Source organism: Marmota monax, unplaced genomic scaffold, assembly GCF_021218885.2.
Source record: "Marmota monax isolate L192 unplaced genomic scaffold, Marmota_monax_Labrador192_F-V1.1 WCK01_AAM20220418_F8-fsc00048, whole genome shotgun sequence".
NCBI classification, from domain to species: domain Eukaryota; kingdom Metazoa; phylum Chordata; class Mammalia; order Rodentia; family Sciuridae; genus Marmota; species Marmota monax.
In genome coordinates, this window is record NW_026694895.1 from 466,230 (window position 1) to 487,075 (window position 20,846).

At 37.0% G+C, this 20,846-nt stretch overlaps 1 protein-coding gene and 1 long non-coding RNA gene across 3 annotated transcripts in view; both read left to right on the forward strand.

Moving 5' to 3' along the window:
• The window catches only part of Ccdc148 (coiled-coil domain containing 148), a 356,434-nt gene that overhangs the window by 287,911 nt on the left and 47,677 nt on the right, over nucleotides 1–20,846 (forward strand). For both annotated transcript variants that reach the window (XM_046426939.2, XM_058573466.1), the window contains exon 11: nucleotides 4,034–4,152. In XM_046426939.2, the coding sequence (XP_046282895.2) occupies nucleotides 4,034–4,152 (119 nt within the window). The remainder of the gene's footprint in view (nucleotides 1–4,033; nucleotides 4,153–20,846) is intronic.
• LOC131423500 (uncharacterized) lies at nucleotides 8,852–14,984 on the forward strand. Its single transcript, XR_009225161.1, has 2 exons — nucleotides 8,852–9,488; nucleotides 13,673–14,984. It is a non-coding gene; the product is annotated as an uncharacterized LOC131423500 (long non-coding RNA).

A 20,846-nucleotide genomic window follows, 5' to 3' on the forward strand; every position in this document is an offset into this window, starting at 1 on the left:
AGAAAAGGAAGCAGAAAAGATGGTGAGGATGAAGAGAGGGAATGGTTGATAGAGTAAGATTATTGACAATATGGAATTTCGAATGGGACTGTGGTTGTAATGAGGGATTTGTCTTGAACAGAAGGAAGGGCACTTCTTCCTCTGATGTGCAGGACATCAAGGAAGGTACTTTTAAAGCTTCTGTTTCCTCAGGTAAAAGTGAGGAAGTAGAGGCAGGTATAGAACCAAAGACAGTGAACATGTTTTGAAATATCACTATGAAAAATTGAGAATAATTGACCAGGAATTCATAAAAGCAATGATGAATGTCATTAACTATTCTAATGAAGCCATAAATTTGGCACCAGTTTCTACAATTGTGTCACCAATCAACTAAATACATGCTGTTTTTACTAAATATGTGCTATGTTCTAGACATTTAATTGCTCTCAAAAGTATCACAATAAATAAATCCCAATTTCTGCAATTTAGTGGAAGAGAAAATATTGTACTAATTAGCAAAGCATTATGATGAGGGCTGAACTAAAGAAATAGCTTTATTCAACCAGAGCCCAGAAGATGGTGTGATGGGGGTTCAGTTCTGGTCACAGAGTTTATTGCTGTAATTAAAGATTAAACAGGTGGAACTGTTTCCAGTGACAATAGAATTCTGGAAGAGGAGGAGGAGGTGAGTCCCTGGAATGGACAAAGTCATGTAAGGGTGAGAATAACAAGTTGAAGGGACATTCAGAAAGATGCTGAAGTTTCCTAGGAAGGTGGAAGGAGGAGCTAACATAGAGGAGGTTATGACTTGGGCATCTGAAGTCTTGATAGGTATTTGAGAGTGACTTGGAAGACCACACATACCAGTGATAAGGACAGATAAATGAGGGGGTATATCCAGATAGTGTAAATATCTAAGGGAGAGGAATTATACATGAGAACAATATCATAGTGGTCTAAAAACAGCAGTTATAGAGCCCACAGAATGGGAGAAAATCTTTACCATATGTACCTTATATAAAGCAATAATCTCCTGAATACACAAAGAACTCAAAAAACTTACCACCCAAATAATAAATAACCCAATCAATAAATGGGCAAAGGAACTAGACGGGTACTACACAGAAGAAGAAATACAAATGATCAAAAAAAATATGAAAAAATATTTAACATCTCTAACAACAAGTAGAGAGATGCAATTAAAAACTGCACTGAGATTTCATCTCACTGCAGTCAGAATGGAAATTTTCAAGAATACAAGTAACAATAAATATTGGTGAGGGTGTGGAGAAAAAGGTTCACTCATACGTTGCTGGTAGGACGGTAAACTGGTGCAACCACTATAGAAAGCAGTATAAAAATTTCTCAGAAAACTTGGACTGGAACCACCAATTGACCCAGTTATCCCACTCCTTGGTATATACTCAAAGAATCTAAAATCAACAGAGTACAGTGATGCAGCCACATCAATATTTATAGCAGGTCAATTCACAATAGCCAAGCTATGGAATCAACCTAGTTGTCATTCAACAGATGAATGGATAAAGAAAATGTGGTATACATACATAATGGACTATTACTCAGCTATAAAAAATGAAATGGTGGCATTTGCTGGTAAAATGGATAGAACTGGAGAATATCATACTAAGTGAAATAAGCCAGTCTCCCCAAAAAACAAAGGTCAAATGTTCTCTCTAATATGCGGATGCTAACCCATAACAAGAGAGGGTAGGAAGGGGAAGTACAGAAGTTCATTGGGTTAGACAAAGGGGAATTCAGGGAAGGGAGGGGGAAATGGGATTAGGAAAGACAGTAGAATGAATCAGATATAACTTTCTTGTGCTCATATGTGAATACATGACCAGTGTAATTCCATATCAAGTTCAACTACAATAATGGGATCAAAATTGTAAAGGGTCTCACCCCATGTATGTATAATATGTCAAAAATACCCTACTGTCATATATATCTAAAAATAACAATTTTTTTTAAAAAATGAAAAAATAGAAAATCAAGTGCAATGAGAGTATAAATATAATCTGGTGCCAAATTTGCTCTTAAATGCTAGTATCAATATGATAAGATAATGAGACTCTAGAATAGTAAAAGCACATGTGGTAAAATCTAAAGAATTTTAAATAAATCATGGAGTTTAGTTAATTAAAAAATAGCAGTTATAATGAGGAAAATGTCCAAACTATTCCAAGCCCTTCTGCACATGGGGTAACAGAATATGACTATTCTTCACTCAAGAGAATTTCAGTCAAAACAAGGAAGTAATGTTCTGAAGATTAAAGATGTGGAAGATGTTATGAATGATGATACAAGTTTCCAGAGGGTCCTGGAGAATGCACTGTGAAAGAGTAAATTGAGAGAGGGGGAAGGAGAGCAGGGGGAAGAAAGGAGAGAGAAGGAGAAAGAGGGGAGGGACTCACACTGTAGTAATGGCTGAGGGTACCAGAGAGTTAAGAATAGAAACAATTTGTCCTGAGATTCACAAAAGTCCCAGTGATCATGTGTCAGTCTGCTTATGGTCAAGTTAATGTCTGCAAAAGGACCACTGAGTTTTCCTCCATGGCCAATGCTGGGAGCAATAAAACATTATTGATACGTTGCAAGGTAGAGAAAAATGTTCTTTAATTCAGTATCTATTTTTCAAATTTACTTTTGAAGTATTTTTATTCTTTCCTGATAATGAAAGATATACTCACTGTAAAAGAAAATAAAGTAATACAGAAAAGCATAAAGAATAAAAAAGATCCCTTTTAATTCCCAGATAAGATTAAATAATCATTGTTAATACCTTCATATTTGATATTAAGAGAATTCCTGGCACTTACCAGTTAGAACTCTGGAACAGACTTTGTCAGTCAGGGATGCCCCTCTCTTTCATCTCTAGCCCCTCTCTCTCACACACTGTCTTTAGTGCTGTATCTTTCCAGCTTTCTCTCCATTCTCCCTAAACTCAGACCCTGGTCACCTGTGGAATGGGTATCACCTTATATGGAGCTTATCCACATAGTCATTAAGCACTGAACCAATGTCACTATTGTGGCTGAAGTGTTGCTATAGCTCTGGCCATGGAATTTAGGAGGCTTATTATGGATCTCCTGGGAATCTGAGACCAGGGTGCTAAGGCAACCCAGAAAACTACATAGATTTTCATATCCATCTCTCAAAAGGGGAAATGCCACTAATCCAGCCTCTATAACATCCCCTTCTGCTGGTGTTCATCACTGAGGTGCCACTCACTTTTCCACCAGAAAAACCCAGTCTCTTGACCCAGATACAACATGGCCTATCAGAGTGGTAAAAAGGGCCTCTGCAAAATAAACATTAACTTAAATTGCCTCATCACACTGGGGAATCCTGAATCATGGCTTTAGTCCCCTGAAAATAGCACATGTATCACTTGGTTTTGTCCTTCTGCCTCCATTTCAAGAGAAGAGAAATAAAATAGGCCTGGGAAGAAGAATGCACTCACCTTTTTAAACTTGAGAAGCTTGACCTTTATTTTACCACATAAGTCAGGACTACCACAACCCTGCTAATTTGTTCTTTCCCTCCTTCCTCCTACCTATCTCCTGCCACTTCCCCAGAAGCATAATGCTTTCAACATCCTGCTGTCCATTAGCATAAATAAAACCATGCTTTAAAAGTAAAAATAGTTCTAATGCTGTATTTGTTAAAGAGTGCATTATCAGAAGAGGATAAAAATATTCTTGAGTAACAGGTAGGTCATATGCTTTAGAGGCAGTAACATTCTTTTATTGTGGTTCCCTGAAATTTGATTATTTTAGCCATAGATTAAAACCTTGGGCTCAGCACAAGTTACATTTTCACTGCAGAAATTGTTAAACCATGAAGTTTCTCAAAACATGTTTTAATTTATTTTTCTGTTGCCAATATTTTACAGGCAGTTATAAGAAACAAAAAATATGAAATGCCATTTAAATTCAATCTTTGGTATATGAACCAATGGATAATGTTATTGCTTTCTCTTGTTATTATCTATTGCTCATTGAAATTTTATGTAACATTTATACAATAGATAAGGAAATACTGGGCTAAGAAAGAGCAGAAGTGGCAAGAAATGGAAATGAGAGATCTTCAACGTCTAGAAGAACTGAAGAAATTAATGGCTAAACAGTCAGAAAAAGACAGAGAAAGGTAAAAGGGAGATGTTAAATGTGTGATGATGGGAGTGGTAAATGGATTCTTCTGTAATGTGTTAGGATAAACAATATCAGAGGGAGCACTTTTTTAAATATTTAATGTATCCATTCAAAATTTATATTTGCAAACAGATAAAATTATTTCTATAATGTACTTCAAACTTTCATTTTATACACAAACCTCTATGTCTGCATTTTGTTCCAAGTTAGCTTCCTAGTTAAAACTCTCACAGAGGATTTATGATATTGGGTGGCCCACTGTATGTGTGAAAAGATACTGAATTAATATTTTGATGCAGGAGGAGGAAAACATTATTCTGATGAGAAGGGAGACCCATTTACTGATACTGAGGCTGGGAAAACAATACACAACTATAAAGTGCTGCTCATTATTCATAATATATTTTTTTCATGCCACATATAAATAATTTCCTAGAATCAAGTAATTTTATAGCTAGAAAAGATATTTGATATTAACTAATCCATTTTCCTCATTTTATGTATGAGTACACTGAGAGATTAAAATTATATTTCCAAGATTACTGTATCAATCAGGGTCAATTAGAAGGCAGAAACAAAATGGTAATTTGAATAGGAGAAGCTTAATATGAAAAATTATAAGCTGTGACAGAAAATCCCTATTGTATTAAGAGATTAGAACTCTTAAGAATACCCAAGGACTGAAGGAAGGTTCCCATGGAAGAAACAGTTTGGATTTGGGCTCCCCCTCCCCATGGTTAGAATTCAGTCTTCATTGTAGTTGCTGTGCTTGTGGCCCACTGCATGTTGGTGGAGTTCTTCAGTGCTCCTGGGGGTACAGGCAGACCAAAGCTGGAAGCTGGCCATTGGGAGGCTTGTAAAACTCAATGGAAATCTAATCATAGATTAGAAAATTGATGGGAAACTGAGCATGGGTTCCATTGGAGCTCCAAGAGTAAAGGTGACATTGGGTGGCCCATATGGGTGCTGCTGGCCAGTGAATGGTAGGGACAACTGAAATCATGAAGGAAAGCTTTTTCCTTTTTCAGTGTCCTTCCAGCACCCCTTTCCAACACAGTTTAATATATTACCAACTGCAAAGGAGATACAGGGGGTCCAGCTGCATTTTCTCACAGGAGGCAATGAAGGGTGAACTTCATTGTCCAGTGGAGAGTTAATAAGTCTATAAGTGGCATAGTTATCTAGTTTAATTAGCTCCTTAGTTATCTTTTTATAAATGATAAATTGAAGACATACCTTTAGTTTTATAGCATAAGTCATAGTGAGTTTTCTTTAATAAGTTTCCCTAATACATTTACCTAAATTAGAAACTATATAAAAAATTGCTCAGAACTCTTAGTAGTTTCCCCTTAATTTTGGCATGAACCTCAAACTTCTATGAAAAACAAAGTCTATAAAAAGTTTCTCCTGAACTTACATAATACTTTGGGAGACATGATCACTTCATACAATTAGGTTCACTGTTTCTAGGAAATTTACTCTGTGACTCTTGGGAAGTTATCTCAAACTCCAATCACTATGGTGGCAGAGTGAATCTGAAGAGAGAGATGCTAGTTATTACTAAGGACTTTCTGGGTGAAAATCACTTTATTTTCCAAATATTGAAGACTTTTGAGTTGAGTCTAATCTTCTACTGAGAGAACCAAGAATAAAACAAAGCCAGAGCTCAAGGTTATGAAGTCAAGCAATGAATAAGAAACAAGATAAACAAGTACAGACCAAGATACAAGAGGATACCAGAAGATGAGCCATGCTATGGTTCAGAAATAAGAAAGAAGACAAGAACCCCCAAACAACTAAAGATTAAAGGGCAAGGCAAAGGTAGTGGTTAAAGGCTGCCTGGACAGTTCTAAGACTATCTGGGAAAGTAAAAAGCATCACAGGAATTGAAAGGGCTGGGAAACAGGACAGATGTGAAGTCCCAGCATTAGGGGACAAGCTTCTAATAGGATCATCCTTCATGGCAGGGAGCTTCTTTGATTACAGAGTCATTTCAGCCTTTCACTTCCTATCCCAGTAATTATAAAGATTAGCTGATTCAGAAGTTCAGTTAAAAAGAAGAAAAAGAAGATCAGATTAATCTGCATTACGTAACAGGAAATAAATAGCCATATCATAACATAGCAAAAAGTACTAAGGACTAGAAGTCATAGACCAGGGGTTTATTCTTAACTCTTCTTTAAATAGTGTCTGACCTTTGGAAAGTCAGACATTTAACCTCCACAAGGGTATCTTTTGTCCTCTGTAAAAGTGAACTGGATAATTTCTGAAGGCTAAGTGAGTTGATTAGACCCTTAAAAGGGTCTATCATTTGTAAGTTTAACTCCTCTGATAAAATTCTGTAGATCCAGGTAATTTTTGGATCCAGTACTTGCAGGTCAATAAGAGAACAGTGAGGAGGAACTTTAAAATATCAGGATTACATCTGACTAATAATTCTCAGAAAAACTGTCATATTGTTGATAGAAACACAGTCCTCATTCTGTGATTTAGGGAGATGGAGTTCAGTGTGTAAAACTTGCTGATATATTTTACTTCTTTTTTTTATGTTTTCTACTTTTGTTCTTTTTTAAAATTTTAATTAGTTATATGTGACAGCAGAATGCATTTTGATTCATTGTAAACAATTTCAGTACAATTTTACATTTTTATGGTTGCACACCATATAGCATAGCACCATATGTGCAGTCATACATGTACCAAGGGTAATGATGTCCATCTCATTCCATCATCTTTCCTACCTCCATACCCCCTCCCCACTCCTCCCTTTCCTTTGCTCCATCAAAGTTCCTCAGTTTTTCCCATGTCCCCCCCATTATGGATCAGCATCCTCTTATCAGAGAGAATATATGGCCTTTGTTTTTTGGGAATTGGCTTACTTCACTTAGTATGATATTCTCCAACTCCATCCATTTACCTAAAAATGCCACAATTTTATTCTCTTTTAATGCTGAGTAATATTCCATTGTGTATATATACAACAGTTTCTTTATCCATTCATCCATTGAAGGACATCTAGGTTTAACGATTGTGAAATAAACTGCTATAAATATTGATGTGATTTGTGTTACTATAGTATGCTGATTTTAAGTCCTTTAGGTATAGACCAGGGAGTGGGATAGATGGGTCAAAGGGTGGTTCCATTCCAAGTTTTCTAAGGTATCTCCATACTGCTTTCCAGATTGCTTGAACCAATTTGGAGTCCCACCAGCAATGAATGAGCATGCCCTTTCCCCCACAGCCTCGCCAACATGTATTGTTATATATATTCTTGATAACTGCCATTATGACTGGAGTGAGATGAAATCTTAGAGTAGTTTTTATTTGCATTTCTCTAATTACTAAAGATGTCAGACATTTTTTCATATATTTGTTGATATATCCTCTTCTGAGAAGTGTCTGTTCAGCTCCTTAGCTCATTTAGAGATTGGGTTGTTTGTTTTTTTGGTTTTAAGTTTTTTGAGATCTTTGGATATCCTGGAGATTAGTGCTCTATTTGAAGTATGTGTGGCAAAATTTTTTTCCCAAGATATAGCCTCTCTCTTCACCTCATTGATTCTTTCTTTTGCTGAGAAGAAGCTTTTTAGTTTGAATCCATCCCATTTATTAATTCTTGATTTTATTTCTTGCACTTAGGAATCTTGTTAAGTTGGGGCCTAATCTGACATGATGAAGATTTGGGCCTACTTTTTCCTCTATTGGGCACGGGTTCTCTGGCCTAATTCCTAGATCTTTGATCCACTTTGAGTTGGATTTCCAGTTCTCCCAGCACTATTTGTTGAAGAGGCTGTTTTTTCTCCAATGTATGTTTTTGGTGCCTTTGTCTACTATTGGATAACTGTATTCATGTGGGTTTGTCTCTGTGTCTTCTATTCTGTACCATTGGTCTACATGTCTATTTTGGTGCCAATACCATGCTGCTTTTGTTACTACAGCTTTGTAGTATACTTTAAGGTCTGCTACTGTGATGACTCCTGCTTTACTCTTCTTGTTAAGGATTGCTTTGGCTATTCTAGGTCTTATTTTTCCAAATAAATTTCATGATTGCTTTTTCTATTTCTATAAGAAATGACAATGGAATTTTAATTGAATCTGTCTAGTGCTTTTGGTAGTATGGCCATTTTGACAATATTAATTTTGTCTCTCTAATAGCATGGGAGATCTTTCCATCTTCTAAGGTCTTCTTCAATTTATTTCTTTAGTGTTATGTAGTTTTCATTGTAGAGGTCTTTCACCTCTTTTGTTGATTCCCAAATATTTTTTGGATGCTATTGTGAATAGGGTAGTTTTCCTAATTTCTCTTTCAGAGGATTCATCACTGATGCATAGAAATGCATTTGATTAATAGATATTTATTTTATATCCTGCTACTTTGCTAAATTCATTAATTAACTCTAGAAGTTCTCTGGTGGAGTTTTTTGGATCCTCTCAGTATAGAATCATGTCATCAGCAAATACTAATAGTTTGAGTTCTTCTTTTCCTGTTTATATCCCTTTAATTTCTTCCATCTGTCTAATTGCTCTGACTAGCATTTCAAGGACTATGTTAAATAGAAGTATTGAAAGAGGGCATCTCTGTCTTGTTCCAGTTTTTAAAGGGAATGTTTCCAATTTTTCTCCACTTAGAATGATGTTGGCCTTGGGTAATTTCACATAGATAGCTTTTACAATGTTGAGGATATTCCTACTGAAGGACCCCAAGGCCCCAGGCCCAACATTAGGAAAACTAACCCCTGTGCCCTGAAGCTGCAAGATGTTCCCTCACCCAACCCCCATGTCAAAACCCCTCCAGCAGCATGTAGCACCTCAGGTGTTGCACAATGTTACCACAAGATGTTCCATGTAGATAACCCTAACGGGCCCCCTATCACAAGATGTTCCTTTTAGACAGTCCTACTGGTTAAACTTGAGAACTAGGTTTAAAAACAGGAACTGAAAGGACAGAATGCAATTTTATGGTTTTTCTGAGAACAAAAAGTTGAAAAACAAGTTTACCCCCCTAGGTGACTCAACTGCTGAATTCAGAGGGACCAATAGGAAGGCTGTTGCTGTGCTAAGCTAAGACCTAACCCACCTGTTCCATATAAAAGATCTATACCCCAAAGCCCGGTGTGCCAGCTCATCGAAGCTCCGGCTGAGGTTTTGCTGTGCACCCGCAGGCGCCTGTGTGAGAATAAACGCCTCCTGCTTTTTGCAGCCAGTGTCTCGTGTGGTTCATTCCGGGTTTGGGATCTGTGGATATTTCATTGTGGAGGTTCCACCGAGATCCAAGATCCCGGTTCCGGTTCCGATCCCGGTCCCTATCCGGAGGACACCCGACATCACTGGGAGGTAAGCTGGCCAGCTCAAACTGACTGTCTTGTTGTCCTGTTGGTTATCTGTTCTTTGTTCCGCGCAGCGTCTGTAAGACTATATGATCCTAGGCATAGTCATTTAGTATTCTGAGTATTCTGAGGCAGTTCTGTCATTTAGTATTCTGAGGCAGCTTGAGAAGGAGTTGACGAACTCGGACTTCTCCCCTGCCACCCTGGGAGACGTCCCAGGGATCAGAAGGGTCCATTTCTTTGGGGCCCCCGGTGTTTCCGAGGGTTACACCATTTTTGTAGGCGACAAAGAAGTACAAACTTCTCCCAGGCCATCTGATTTGTTCGGTTTCCACCGAAGCCGCGCAGCGATCTCACTGTTTGGTTTCGTTTTTGTGTCATTGTGTCTGTCTCTCTATTTCCTCTCTGAGAATAACATGGGACAATCACTAACAACCCCTTTGAGCCTAACTCTAGATCATTGGCAAGACGTTCAAGATCGGGCAGACAACCTGTCCGTGACAGTCAAAAAGAAAAAAATGGGTAACACTCTGTACCACGGAGTGGCCAATATTGGCCCACCCTCGAAGTTAAATGGCCCCCAGGAGAGTCCCTCCATCTCTCTCTCTAATTTGCAAAGTCAGAGATTGTCTTTCAGCCGGGGCCGCATGGCCATCCAGATCATGGCTTTTAACCTTTCAGGACCTCTGCGAATCCCCTCCTGCATGGGTGGGATCCACGCAGTCCGCCGGGAGGATTCCACCCGGCGGTATGGCGGATCTGTCCCGTCCCTGTTCCTCCCGGCCCCTCCACCCCAGGAAGCGAACGGGTCTTCCTGGAGTCGGGCTGCTTGGAAATGCAGCCCAAGGCGGATGATAAATTCTATCTAAGGCTAAATACTGAGACTAGGGAAGCAATGTTTTCTTCCCCCCCCCATAACCGGCTTGAGTGCAAATAGAGATGCCTGCTGGGGATTTAACAACTTTGACATCTCGCTTTGACTTTTCTCAAAGCCCTGTCCTCATTATTAAATTAATGTTAATTGGCTTTAGAGATGGGAACCAAATTTTCAGTCACAAATTTTGACACTCTCAAGGGGACTTTTAAGGAGTTCCCACTCTGCTTTCTTGGGGAAGCCTAGCACTTGAAACAACTGCAAGCAGAGGATGGACTTTTTGGGAGCTGGCTACTAACAAGTTAGAAAAAAAAAAAAATACCTAAACTAAAGGAACTGATCCTGTGGGTGAAAGATAGGATTAAGGGACTCCCAGCAGCTGCCAGAGCCATTTAGCTCTGGGGAGTTCCCTGGGTCCTTATCTACATCTTAAGGATCTGTTTACTTAATCTCTGTTTACTTAAAAAAAAAGGGACACTGAATGCAATAAAGCCAGTCACACTGAGACCCTTGATTTTACACCTATAGTTGCCCCTACGTGAAAACATCTGGTCCACTCATAGGAAAGTCTATGGTGCCACTGATAAAAGTCATAATTAAATAAAAGTTCAAAACCTGGAGAGATATTTTCTTATCTGGTTGTCTGATTGTTTCTTAAAAATAATCTAGGTTAAATGTGTGTCTAAAAAAAAAAATAATAATAATAATAATAATAATTTTTTATTGTAACAATCTGGTATCTAAATGGGTTTCTAAAGCATTGCACTATCTTGCAGTTAAAAGTTGGGTTTAAACAATTGTTTAGTTTGATTTCAGATAGTTCATGCTAAAAAACTTAAATACTTGAGATAAAAAATTTTAAAAGTTTCAATTTTGAACTGGGTAGCCTGAAAAAAAAAAATTAAAAATAGATCCAAATATCTTTAATTCACGTGATTCAAACGGTTCAATTTAGATTGGGTAAACAGATAAAAGTAAAGATGTCCTCAAAATTAAGCTTATAAGTTTCTCTAGGTGTTCAAAAAGGCCCTAATAAAATGTTAACTCTGCTTAAATTTAAAAGTTTACAAGTATTGTTTCAAAATGTGAACAAAAAAAAAATTTATGTAATTATGGTGTTATTAATGTGTTCATATCTTCCAGGTATACAAGTCTGTAAGGTAAAAGCTTCAAAAGAACATTATATCAAGCTGGTGTTCTAAAGTTGTATGGTAATTTTAGGCTTAAAAAAAAAAAATGTTAAAAATTCCATTATATCATTTGTGTTCTATAACTGAACTTGTTATCAATAAGATATGTACAGTTCCATGTTACTTTCTACTCTAAGATACAATTTATGTATTTTTAAGTTAATAAGAGCCTAATCTGTGTAAAGGTTTAATTGCAAAACACAAAAGTACATTACTACTTTTCTACAAAAAGTTAAAAGCTTTCAGCCTTTAATTCATATTTTAGGTGTGATATTATGTTGTGTTAGCTAATGTTCATGTAAACTTGAACAACAATTTATGTAAACTTTGTAAAATGATCAGCTTCAGAACTATAGTACTTGAGATTTATAAAGAGCCCTGCCTTACTTGAGATAAGGCTCTGTCCCATCTCACTACATGTGAAAATGGCTATAAAAAAAGTAAGCCAGATTTCAGTACAGTTAAAGTTGTGTCCAAAAGTAGGTTTTTGCCAAGATTACTAGGATCTCAAACAGGAAATTATGATGTATAACCTTGCCAGAATTCAAGGTAGCTATTATATAAGCTAAATATGTTTTTACCCTAGTTAGTTTTGTTTTGTAGTTTGCTTATAGATGGTTTAAGGATTGCCTATTAATATTCTAAAGAGGTATTGCTTTAAGAACACAACCTGGGTCAACATAAGATAAAGAGTTATCACCTACAGGATAGAGAGATAGACATTAAAGCCCAGTGCTCTTAATATAAGGCTGTTAACTTATTTGCTGGATGTTTAAGATCAAGTTTTTAAAATTAGTTAAATTAAAAGGGCCAAGAAAACCAATATTTGGCTCTTGCCCTCTGAGTCAGTCTGAATCAGGAAATAGGGGACTTCTCCAAAGGGCTCAGCAACTCTAGGCCACATAACCTCCTGAGCAGGGAGATTAATGAGACCAGTGGAGGACAGAAAGCCAAATGGTGCATTTGCTGTAAAGAGGAGGGTCATTAAAAAAGAAAGACATCCCTGATGCTTCTGAGGGAAGCCATATGGTCAAACAAGGCCTGGACCCATCCTAGCGCAAATGGCACTAGCAGAACTGAAAAACTGCTATAAAGTTCCCGAGGACTCCCAGGATAACTCAGCTGACTGTAAACAATAGGTAGAAACAAAAGTCAGTTTGACTTGCTTCATCTTAAACACTTAGCAAAGACAGTCAAAGCCAAAGCACAGCTGTTCCTAGACATCTTAAATAATAATAATAATTAAATATAACTTCCATAAATAAATAGACTGGAGGCTACAAGAGAGATTCTTAGACAGAAATGCCTGATAACTGTCAAAGGAACTACTAGAATAGTTTTAGTCTAAGGCTTTTATTTCTAGACAACACAGGTAGACTTGATGTTTGCTAATATGGTTATCCAGCCCTAAGTAGCAGAATTAAAGATTTCTCTATTAGACACAGAGGAAAAACAAAAGGCTCTTTTGAAAGCTCGCAAAAATGTGCCAGGGGACGACGGGCGCCCCACCCAACTCACAAATTTGATTAACGAAGCTTTTCCTTTAACCCGGCCAAACTGGGACTATGCGACTGAAGCAGGTGAGAACCACCTACATCTCTATCGCCAGTTACTCATAGCGGGTCTCCATGGAGCAGGGGGGTCTCCATGGAGCAGGGCGACAGCCCACCAATTTGGCTCAGGTAAGACAGACTATCCAGGGGTCAGAGAAAACTCCGACAGCCTTCTTAGAGAAATTAAAAAAGGCTTATCGGAGGTTTACTCCCTTTGATCCTGATAATGAGGACCCAAAAAAAAACATTTAATGGGCCTGCCTTCGTCTCCCAGGTAAGTCAGGCGGTAGCCAATACATTGGAGATTAATTAAAAATTACATTATGGTTATAGACCCCAAAGTTCAGGACAGGTAAAAAAGGTAAATAGAACCATTAAGGAGACTTTAACTAAATTGACACTTAAAACTGGCACTAGAGACTGGGTACAACTCCTACCTTTAGTCTTGTATGGGGCCCAAAACACCCCAGGCCCACATGGACTAACCCCATTTAAAATCCTGTACGGTGCCCCACCTCCCGCTATTAACTTTTATAAAACTAAAACCTATGCCTCCCTCACCCCATCTATGCAGACTCATTTGCATGCTTTGCAATTGGTCCAGAACGAGGTCTGGAAGCCTCTAGCCGCAGCATACAAAGAGGAACTTAAAACCCCCTTGCTGCCACATCCCTTCAAGGTCGGAGATACCGTCTGGGTATGCAGGCACCAGAGCAGGAACCTCGAACCGCGGTGGAAAGGACCCTACACTATCCTGCTGACCACTCCTACTGCACTCAAAGTGGACGGCATCGCTGCTTAGATCCATGCTTCCCACGTGAAGACTGCACATCCACAGGAGTCCGCAGACACCTCTCCGGATCCAGAATGGAAGTTGCAACGTACCCAAAATCCGCTAAAGATAAGACTCACTCGCTGTTAATTTTTCTTGCTTTGTGCTGTGTCTTCCCCATATCAGTTAACCCCAACCAATCTGTGAGCCAGACATGACAAGTATTATTAGGGACAAAAAATATAATTTAAAAAAAAAAAAAAAAAAAAAAAACAGGATCCCCCACTTTCTGCCGACTCTTGCAGGAGCCTAAAATGGTACGGGGCAGGGCCATGTACCGCATTTGCCTGCAACCCCTTAAACATTACCTTTACTCAGGCAGGCAAAGCATCAAAAGATTAGATAAAAAAAAAAAAAAAACAATGGGGCCTGAGAGTATATCATAAAACTGCCTATGACCCTGGGGTCCTATTCAAAATTAGATTAATAGTAAATACCAACCCCCAACCAGTATGCTGAGCCGTCAGCTGAAATAATGCTGGAATCCAAGCAGATGGGTCAATGGATATAAGATTATATCCATGATATAAAAAAAAAAGGGGGGAATGAAGGACCCCAAGGCCCCAGGCCCAACATTAGGAAAACTAACCCCTGTGCCCTGAAGCTGCAAGATGTTCCCTCACCCAACCCCCATGTCAAAACCCCTCCAGCAGCATGTAGCACCTCAGGTGTTGCACAATGTTACCACAAGATGTTCCATGTAGATAACCCTAACGGGCCCCCTATCACAAGATGTTCCTTTTAGACAGTCCTACTGGTTAAACTTGAGAACTAGGTTTAAAAACAGGAACTGAAAGGACAGAATGCAATTTTATGGTTTTTCTGAGAACAAAAAGTTGAAAAACAAGTTTACCCCCCTAGGTGACTCAACTGCTGAATTCAGAGGGACCAATAGGAAGGCTGTTGCTGTGCTAAGCTAAGACCTAACCCACCTGTTCCATATAAAAGATCTATACCCCAAAGCCCGGTGTGCCAGCTCATCGAAGCTCCGGCTGAGGTTTTGCTGTGCACCCGCAGGCGCCTGTGTGAGAATAAACGCCTCCTGCTTTTTGCAGCCAGTGTCTCGTGTGGTTCATTCCGGGTTTGGGATCTGTGGATATTTCACTACTATCCCTAGTTTTTCTAGTGTTTTGAACATGAAAGGATGATGTATTTTGTCAAATGCTTTCTCTGAATCAATTGATATAATCATATGATTCTTATCTTTAAGTCTATTGATGTGATGAATTATATTTATTGATTTCTGTATATTGAACCATACTTGCATATCTGGAATGAACCCCACTTGATCATGGTGCACTATTTTTCAAAAATATGTTTTGTATTCAATTTGCCAGAATTTTATTGAGAATTTTTACATCAATGTTCATCAGGGATATTGGTCTGAAATTTTCTTTCCTTGATGTGTCTCTGCTTGGTTTTGGTATCAGGATGATACTAGTTTTGTAGAATGAGTTTGGAAGGGTTCCTTCCATTTCTACTTCATGGAATAATTTGAGGAGTATTGGTATTAATTCTTCTTTGCAGGTTTTATAGAACTCAGCTATGAATCCATCTGGTCCCAGACCTTTTAATGGTGTCTTCTATTTCCTTGCTTGAAATTGATGTGTTTAAATTGTGTATGTCCTCTTGACTCAGTTTGGGTTGATCATATGCCTCTAGAAATTTGTTGGTGCCTTCAAGTTTTTCTCTTTTACTGGAGTATAAATTTTCAAAATTGTTTCTAATTGTTTTCTGTATTTCAACAGTGTCTGTCATGATATTTCCTTTTTCATCACAAATTTTAGTAATTTGAGCTTTTCCCTCCTTTTTTGTCAATTTTTTGAATTGTTTCTTTTGTTTCAATTTCATTGATTTCTGCCCTGATTTTAATTATTTCCTGTTTTCTACTACTTTTGGAGTTGATTTGTTCTTCTTTTTCTACAGTTTTGAGATCTAATGTCAGGTTGTTTATTTGCTGTCTTTTTCTTCATTTAATGAATGAGCTTAATGCAATGAACTTTCCTTTTAGCACTGCCTTCATAGTGTCCCACAGATTTTGATAAGTTATATTGGAATTCTCATTTACCTCTAAGAATTTTTTTTAAAAAATTTTACATATGTATGACAGAGGAATGCATTACAATTCTCATTACACATATAGAGCACAATTTTTCATATCTCTGGTTGAATACAAAGTATATTCACACCAATTCACGTCTTCATATACATACTTTGTACAATAATGTCCATCACATTTCACCATCATTTCTAACCCCATGCCCTCTCCCTTCCCTTCCCACCCCTCTGCCCTATCTAGAGTTCATCTGTTCCTCTCATGCTCCCCCTCCCTACCCCACCATGAATTAGAATTTGTTTATGTCCTCCCTGATGTCTTCTGTTACCCATGTGTTGTCCAATACTGTATTGTTTAGTCTCCAGGTGTTGGAGTAGCTTCTCTTTTTACTTTTATCATTGATTTCTAATTTCATTCCATTATGGTATGATAGACTGCAAGGTAGTATCTCTATTTTGTATTTGCTAAGACTTGCTTTGTGGCATGACATATTGTCTGTTTCAGAGAAGGATCCCTGTGCTGCTGAGAAGAAAGTATGTTCGCTCATTAATGGATGGAATGTTCTATGTATGTCTGTAAGTCAAATTTATTGATTGAATTATTGAGTTCTATAGTTTCTTTGTTTAGTTTTTGTTTGGAATATCTATCCAGTGGTGAGAGAGGTATATTAAAGTCACCCAGTATTATTGTGTTGTGGTCTATTTGGTTCTTGTATTTGAGAAGAGTTTGTTTGACATACATAGATGCCCCATTGTTTGAGGCATAGATATTTATGATCATAAAGCCTTGTTGATGTATGAATCTCTTAAGCAGTATGAAATGTCCTTCTTTATCCCTTTTTCACTAGCTTTGGTTTGAAGTCTACTTTATCTGATATGAGGATGGAAACCCCTGCTTGTCCATGTGAGTGATACATTTTTTCCCACCCTTTAACCTTAAGTCTATGGATGTCTTTTCCTGTGAGATGAGTCTCTTGAAGGCAACATATTGTTGGTCTTTTTTATTTTTTTAAAAAAATCTAATCTGTCAGTCTATATTTTTTAATTAATGAGTTTAGGCCATTCATATTCAGGGTTATTATTAAAATATGATTTGTGTTCCCAGACATTCTGGTTTACTTTTGGTTTTTAACTTGACTTGGTTTTTGATTGGCCTTACCTTTACTGCAGTTTCTCCCTTTGCTAATTTTCATTTTTGTTTTTCATTTCCTCCCCCTGGAATATTTTGCTGAGGATGCTCTGTAGTGCAGGTTTTCTCACTGTGAATTCTTTTAACTTTTGCTTATCATAAAAGTTTTTATTTCATCTCAAACCTGAAGCTTAATTTTGCTGGATATAAGATTTTTGGTTGGCATCCATTTTCTTTCAGAGGTTTGGTATATGTTGTTCCACGATCTCCTGGCTTTCAGGGTCTGAGTTGAAAAATCTGCTGAGATATGAATTGATCTCCCCCTATATGTGATCTGATTCCTCTCTCTTGTGGCCTTTAAGATTCTATCCTTATTCTGTATGCTAGGTATTTTCATTATCATATACCTTGGTATAGATCTGTTGTAATTTTGTACATTTGGTGTCCTGTAAGCCTCTTGTATTTGATTTTCCAATTCATTCTTCATGTTTGGGAATTTTCTGATATTATTTCATTGAAGAGATTGTGTATTCCTTTGGTTTGAATCTCTATGGTTTCCTCTATCTCAATAATTCTTATATTTGATCTCTTAGTGGTATTCTATAATTCTTGGATGTTCTGCTCATGATTTGTTATCATCTTCACTGTGCTGTCTACTTTATTTTCAAGATTGTATACTTTGTTTTCATTATCTGACATTCTGTCTTCCAAGTGATCTAGCCTGTTGGTGAGGCTTTCTATTGAGTTTTTTGTTTGGTTTATTGTTTCCTTCATTTCAAGGATTTCTGATTTTTTTTTCAGAATCTATCTTTCTTGAAGTAATCTTTTGCTACCTGTGTTTGCTCCCTTATCTTTTTGTTAGTAAAATCAATGGTTGCTTGTATTTGTTCTCTTATCTCCTTGTTGGAGTGATCAATTTTTGCCTATATTTGCTCATTTAGGTCTTTCTTTAATTCACAGATCATTTTGATTATGTATATTCTGAACTCCTTCTCTGACATTTTATCAACTGCACCATCCATGGGTTCTATTATTATAGTATCCTGGTTTGTTTGGGGTAGTTTTTTCCCTTGTTTTTACCTGTTGTCTATGTGTCTTTCTTTCTTGCAGTGCATATCTGAGGTATTACAGTTTCTACCCTTTAATCTTATAGTGACCATGCAGATTCTCTGTACCTCATGGACTGCCTGTTCTGAGATGAGTTTTCTGTTGTTGTAAGGTGGAGGCTAATGTGTGGAGGACTATGGGATGGCTGCAGTGACCCAAGATGGAAGTGGGCTAAGGCCTGTGCTCCCAGGTGGGCCCAGGGGGTGGTGATGGGCCTAACCTGGGCCGGGCTTCCACCGGGGCTGGCAGAGGCAGTCCTGGGCTGGGGCCTGAGCTCCAGTGTGGATCTGCAGTCAGTGAGATTTTACTTCTGACAGTAACCAGAAGTTGTGTTCTTTTGTAACCATTTTGGCACTATTTGGTTAATTTGTTAAAACACTTTCTTGGCATATTGAAATATAATTCACAAAACTCATGTTTGGTATTTTAACTGTATGCACATTTTTTTTTCATATCAGAATAATAAGGTTTGAAATAACTTCCAGATTATTCAGAATACACATACATAGCACTGAGGGTTTCGGAATGTCTGTCATTTACTTTCTCTTTCTATCTTTAAATTTCAAGAATAAGATTCTTGAAAATAATATTCATAAACTGATGGTTGGATAACATGAAATTTTCAATTTTGTAGGCCAAAATAGTTGACTTAACAATTTTCTTTGGTTCAACATGATAATAAAGATATAGCAATTCATTTTATTTACTAATTGTATTCTATTTTCTCAATCAATTATAATTTGTTTTTTGCAATTTTCATATTATTGAAATTGGTTTTGCTAATGTTTCTCTTAGCCTGCTAATTTCCTAATTCTCTATTTTCATATCTCACCATACTATTGAGGTTAGAAAGGAAGGCTCTCTAATTAAGTTGTCATTAGAATCCTGTGTGTATCTTTTATGGCTATTTGATGTTTGGGTAAATTTATTAATGTCTCTGAGCTTCAGTTTCATCAGCTATACAATTAAGATATAAATCAGATCTACTTCATAGAATTTTTGCAAGGATCAAATGGTAAATTCAGTGTAGCTACCTAGAACATAGTAAATATTCTTTAAATATAAGTTATTCCTATTAATTAGTTATCTTACAACATTCAAAACCTATAATGTATTTTTTCTCAAAATATTTAAACATTTTAAATATTTTATATAAAACACATAACAATGAAGACATTCTTATAAAAATTAAAATTCTTATAAAAATTAAAACATTTACATTAAAGCATTGCTTGACCAATACCCTCATGCAAGCTCTTCTTTGGAAATACCAGCTATTTAACCCACATACATGCATACTATCTATATGTACTTACATAAAAAGCAAAATCAACATTATCAAAATAAATCCTCATTGTGTTATGAAATGTAATACCATCATAATAGTCAGCTCTGACTCTCATAACAAAATGTCATAGATTGGGTGACTCAAACAACTTAAACTTATTTTTCTCACAGTTCTGGGAACTAGAAATATAAGAACAGGGTGGGGCTCTGATGAGTGATCTCTTCTGGTCTGCAAAAGGCAATCATCTCACTGTGTCCTAACACTGGTGGGAAGGTGGACAAGAAGTTCTCTGAAATTTTTTCTTAAAAGGGCACTAATGTCCTCATGAGGGTTCCATCCTTTCCCAAAGGCCTTTTCTTCAAATACCATCACATTGAGGATGAGGGTTCCAACATATAAATTTTGTGGGGGGTGCGGGGGACAAAATTCAGTGTAACAATGTGTGAAAAAAATCATGTTATACAAATTGCCTGTTTACTATTAACTCCTATTTATTAATTGCTGCTAACATATAAGGTCTGTGTCCCAGCTAGAAATAGTACACCCTTCTGGCAACAGAGTACACAAAGCCCCTACTGCAAGTGGACAAAATAGTAAAAGGCTTCCTTTCTCAATCATGGCATGTAGGGTGGCAAGCAGAGGCAATAATGGACATCATGCCCCCTTCCTACCCATAGTAAAAAAATCATTTTTATAAAGCAGAAACTTCAAAATGATATATGGTATACCTGTAAATAAATCAACCTAATTCTTTGAAAAGATATTATTCATACTTCTTTTAAAACTCAGCTCTCTGGTCGTTTGGAATTTATTTTCATGAATGATATGAGCAAACTGTCTGACTTATATTTTTTACCCTTAAATTGTTATCCAACTATCTCAATACCAATTACTTAATGATTCATCCTTACCCACTGATTTGAAATGCCAACTTTATTATATATTATATTTCTAATTATATTTGTATAGCCATATGGACTCTTGATTAAATAAAAACAGATCTATATTTATATTTCTACGTGGATACCATGCTGTTTCAATCATTCTGTTTTGCTATCTAATAGAACAAGTGTTCACTCATTGTTCTTTTTAAAAATAGCTTTCTTATGTCAAATTTCATTTTAAAAACTCTATTGACTTTTACATTGAAATTTTCTTAAGGAGAACTGACACAGATTATTTAGATCAAATTTAATTTCCAACCTAGGAACATAGTTCCAAAATAGCTTTCTATTTCTCCTCTTCTCATACATCCCTTAGAAAATTTCACAGAGTTTTTCTAGTTAAAGTTTCAAAATTATTTTGGAATAGGTAGATATTGGTGATTAAGAAGCCAG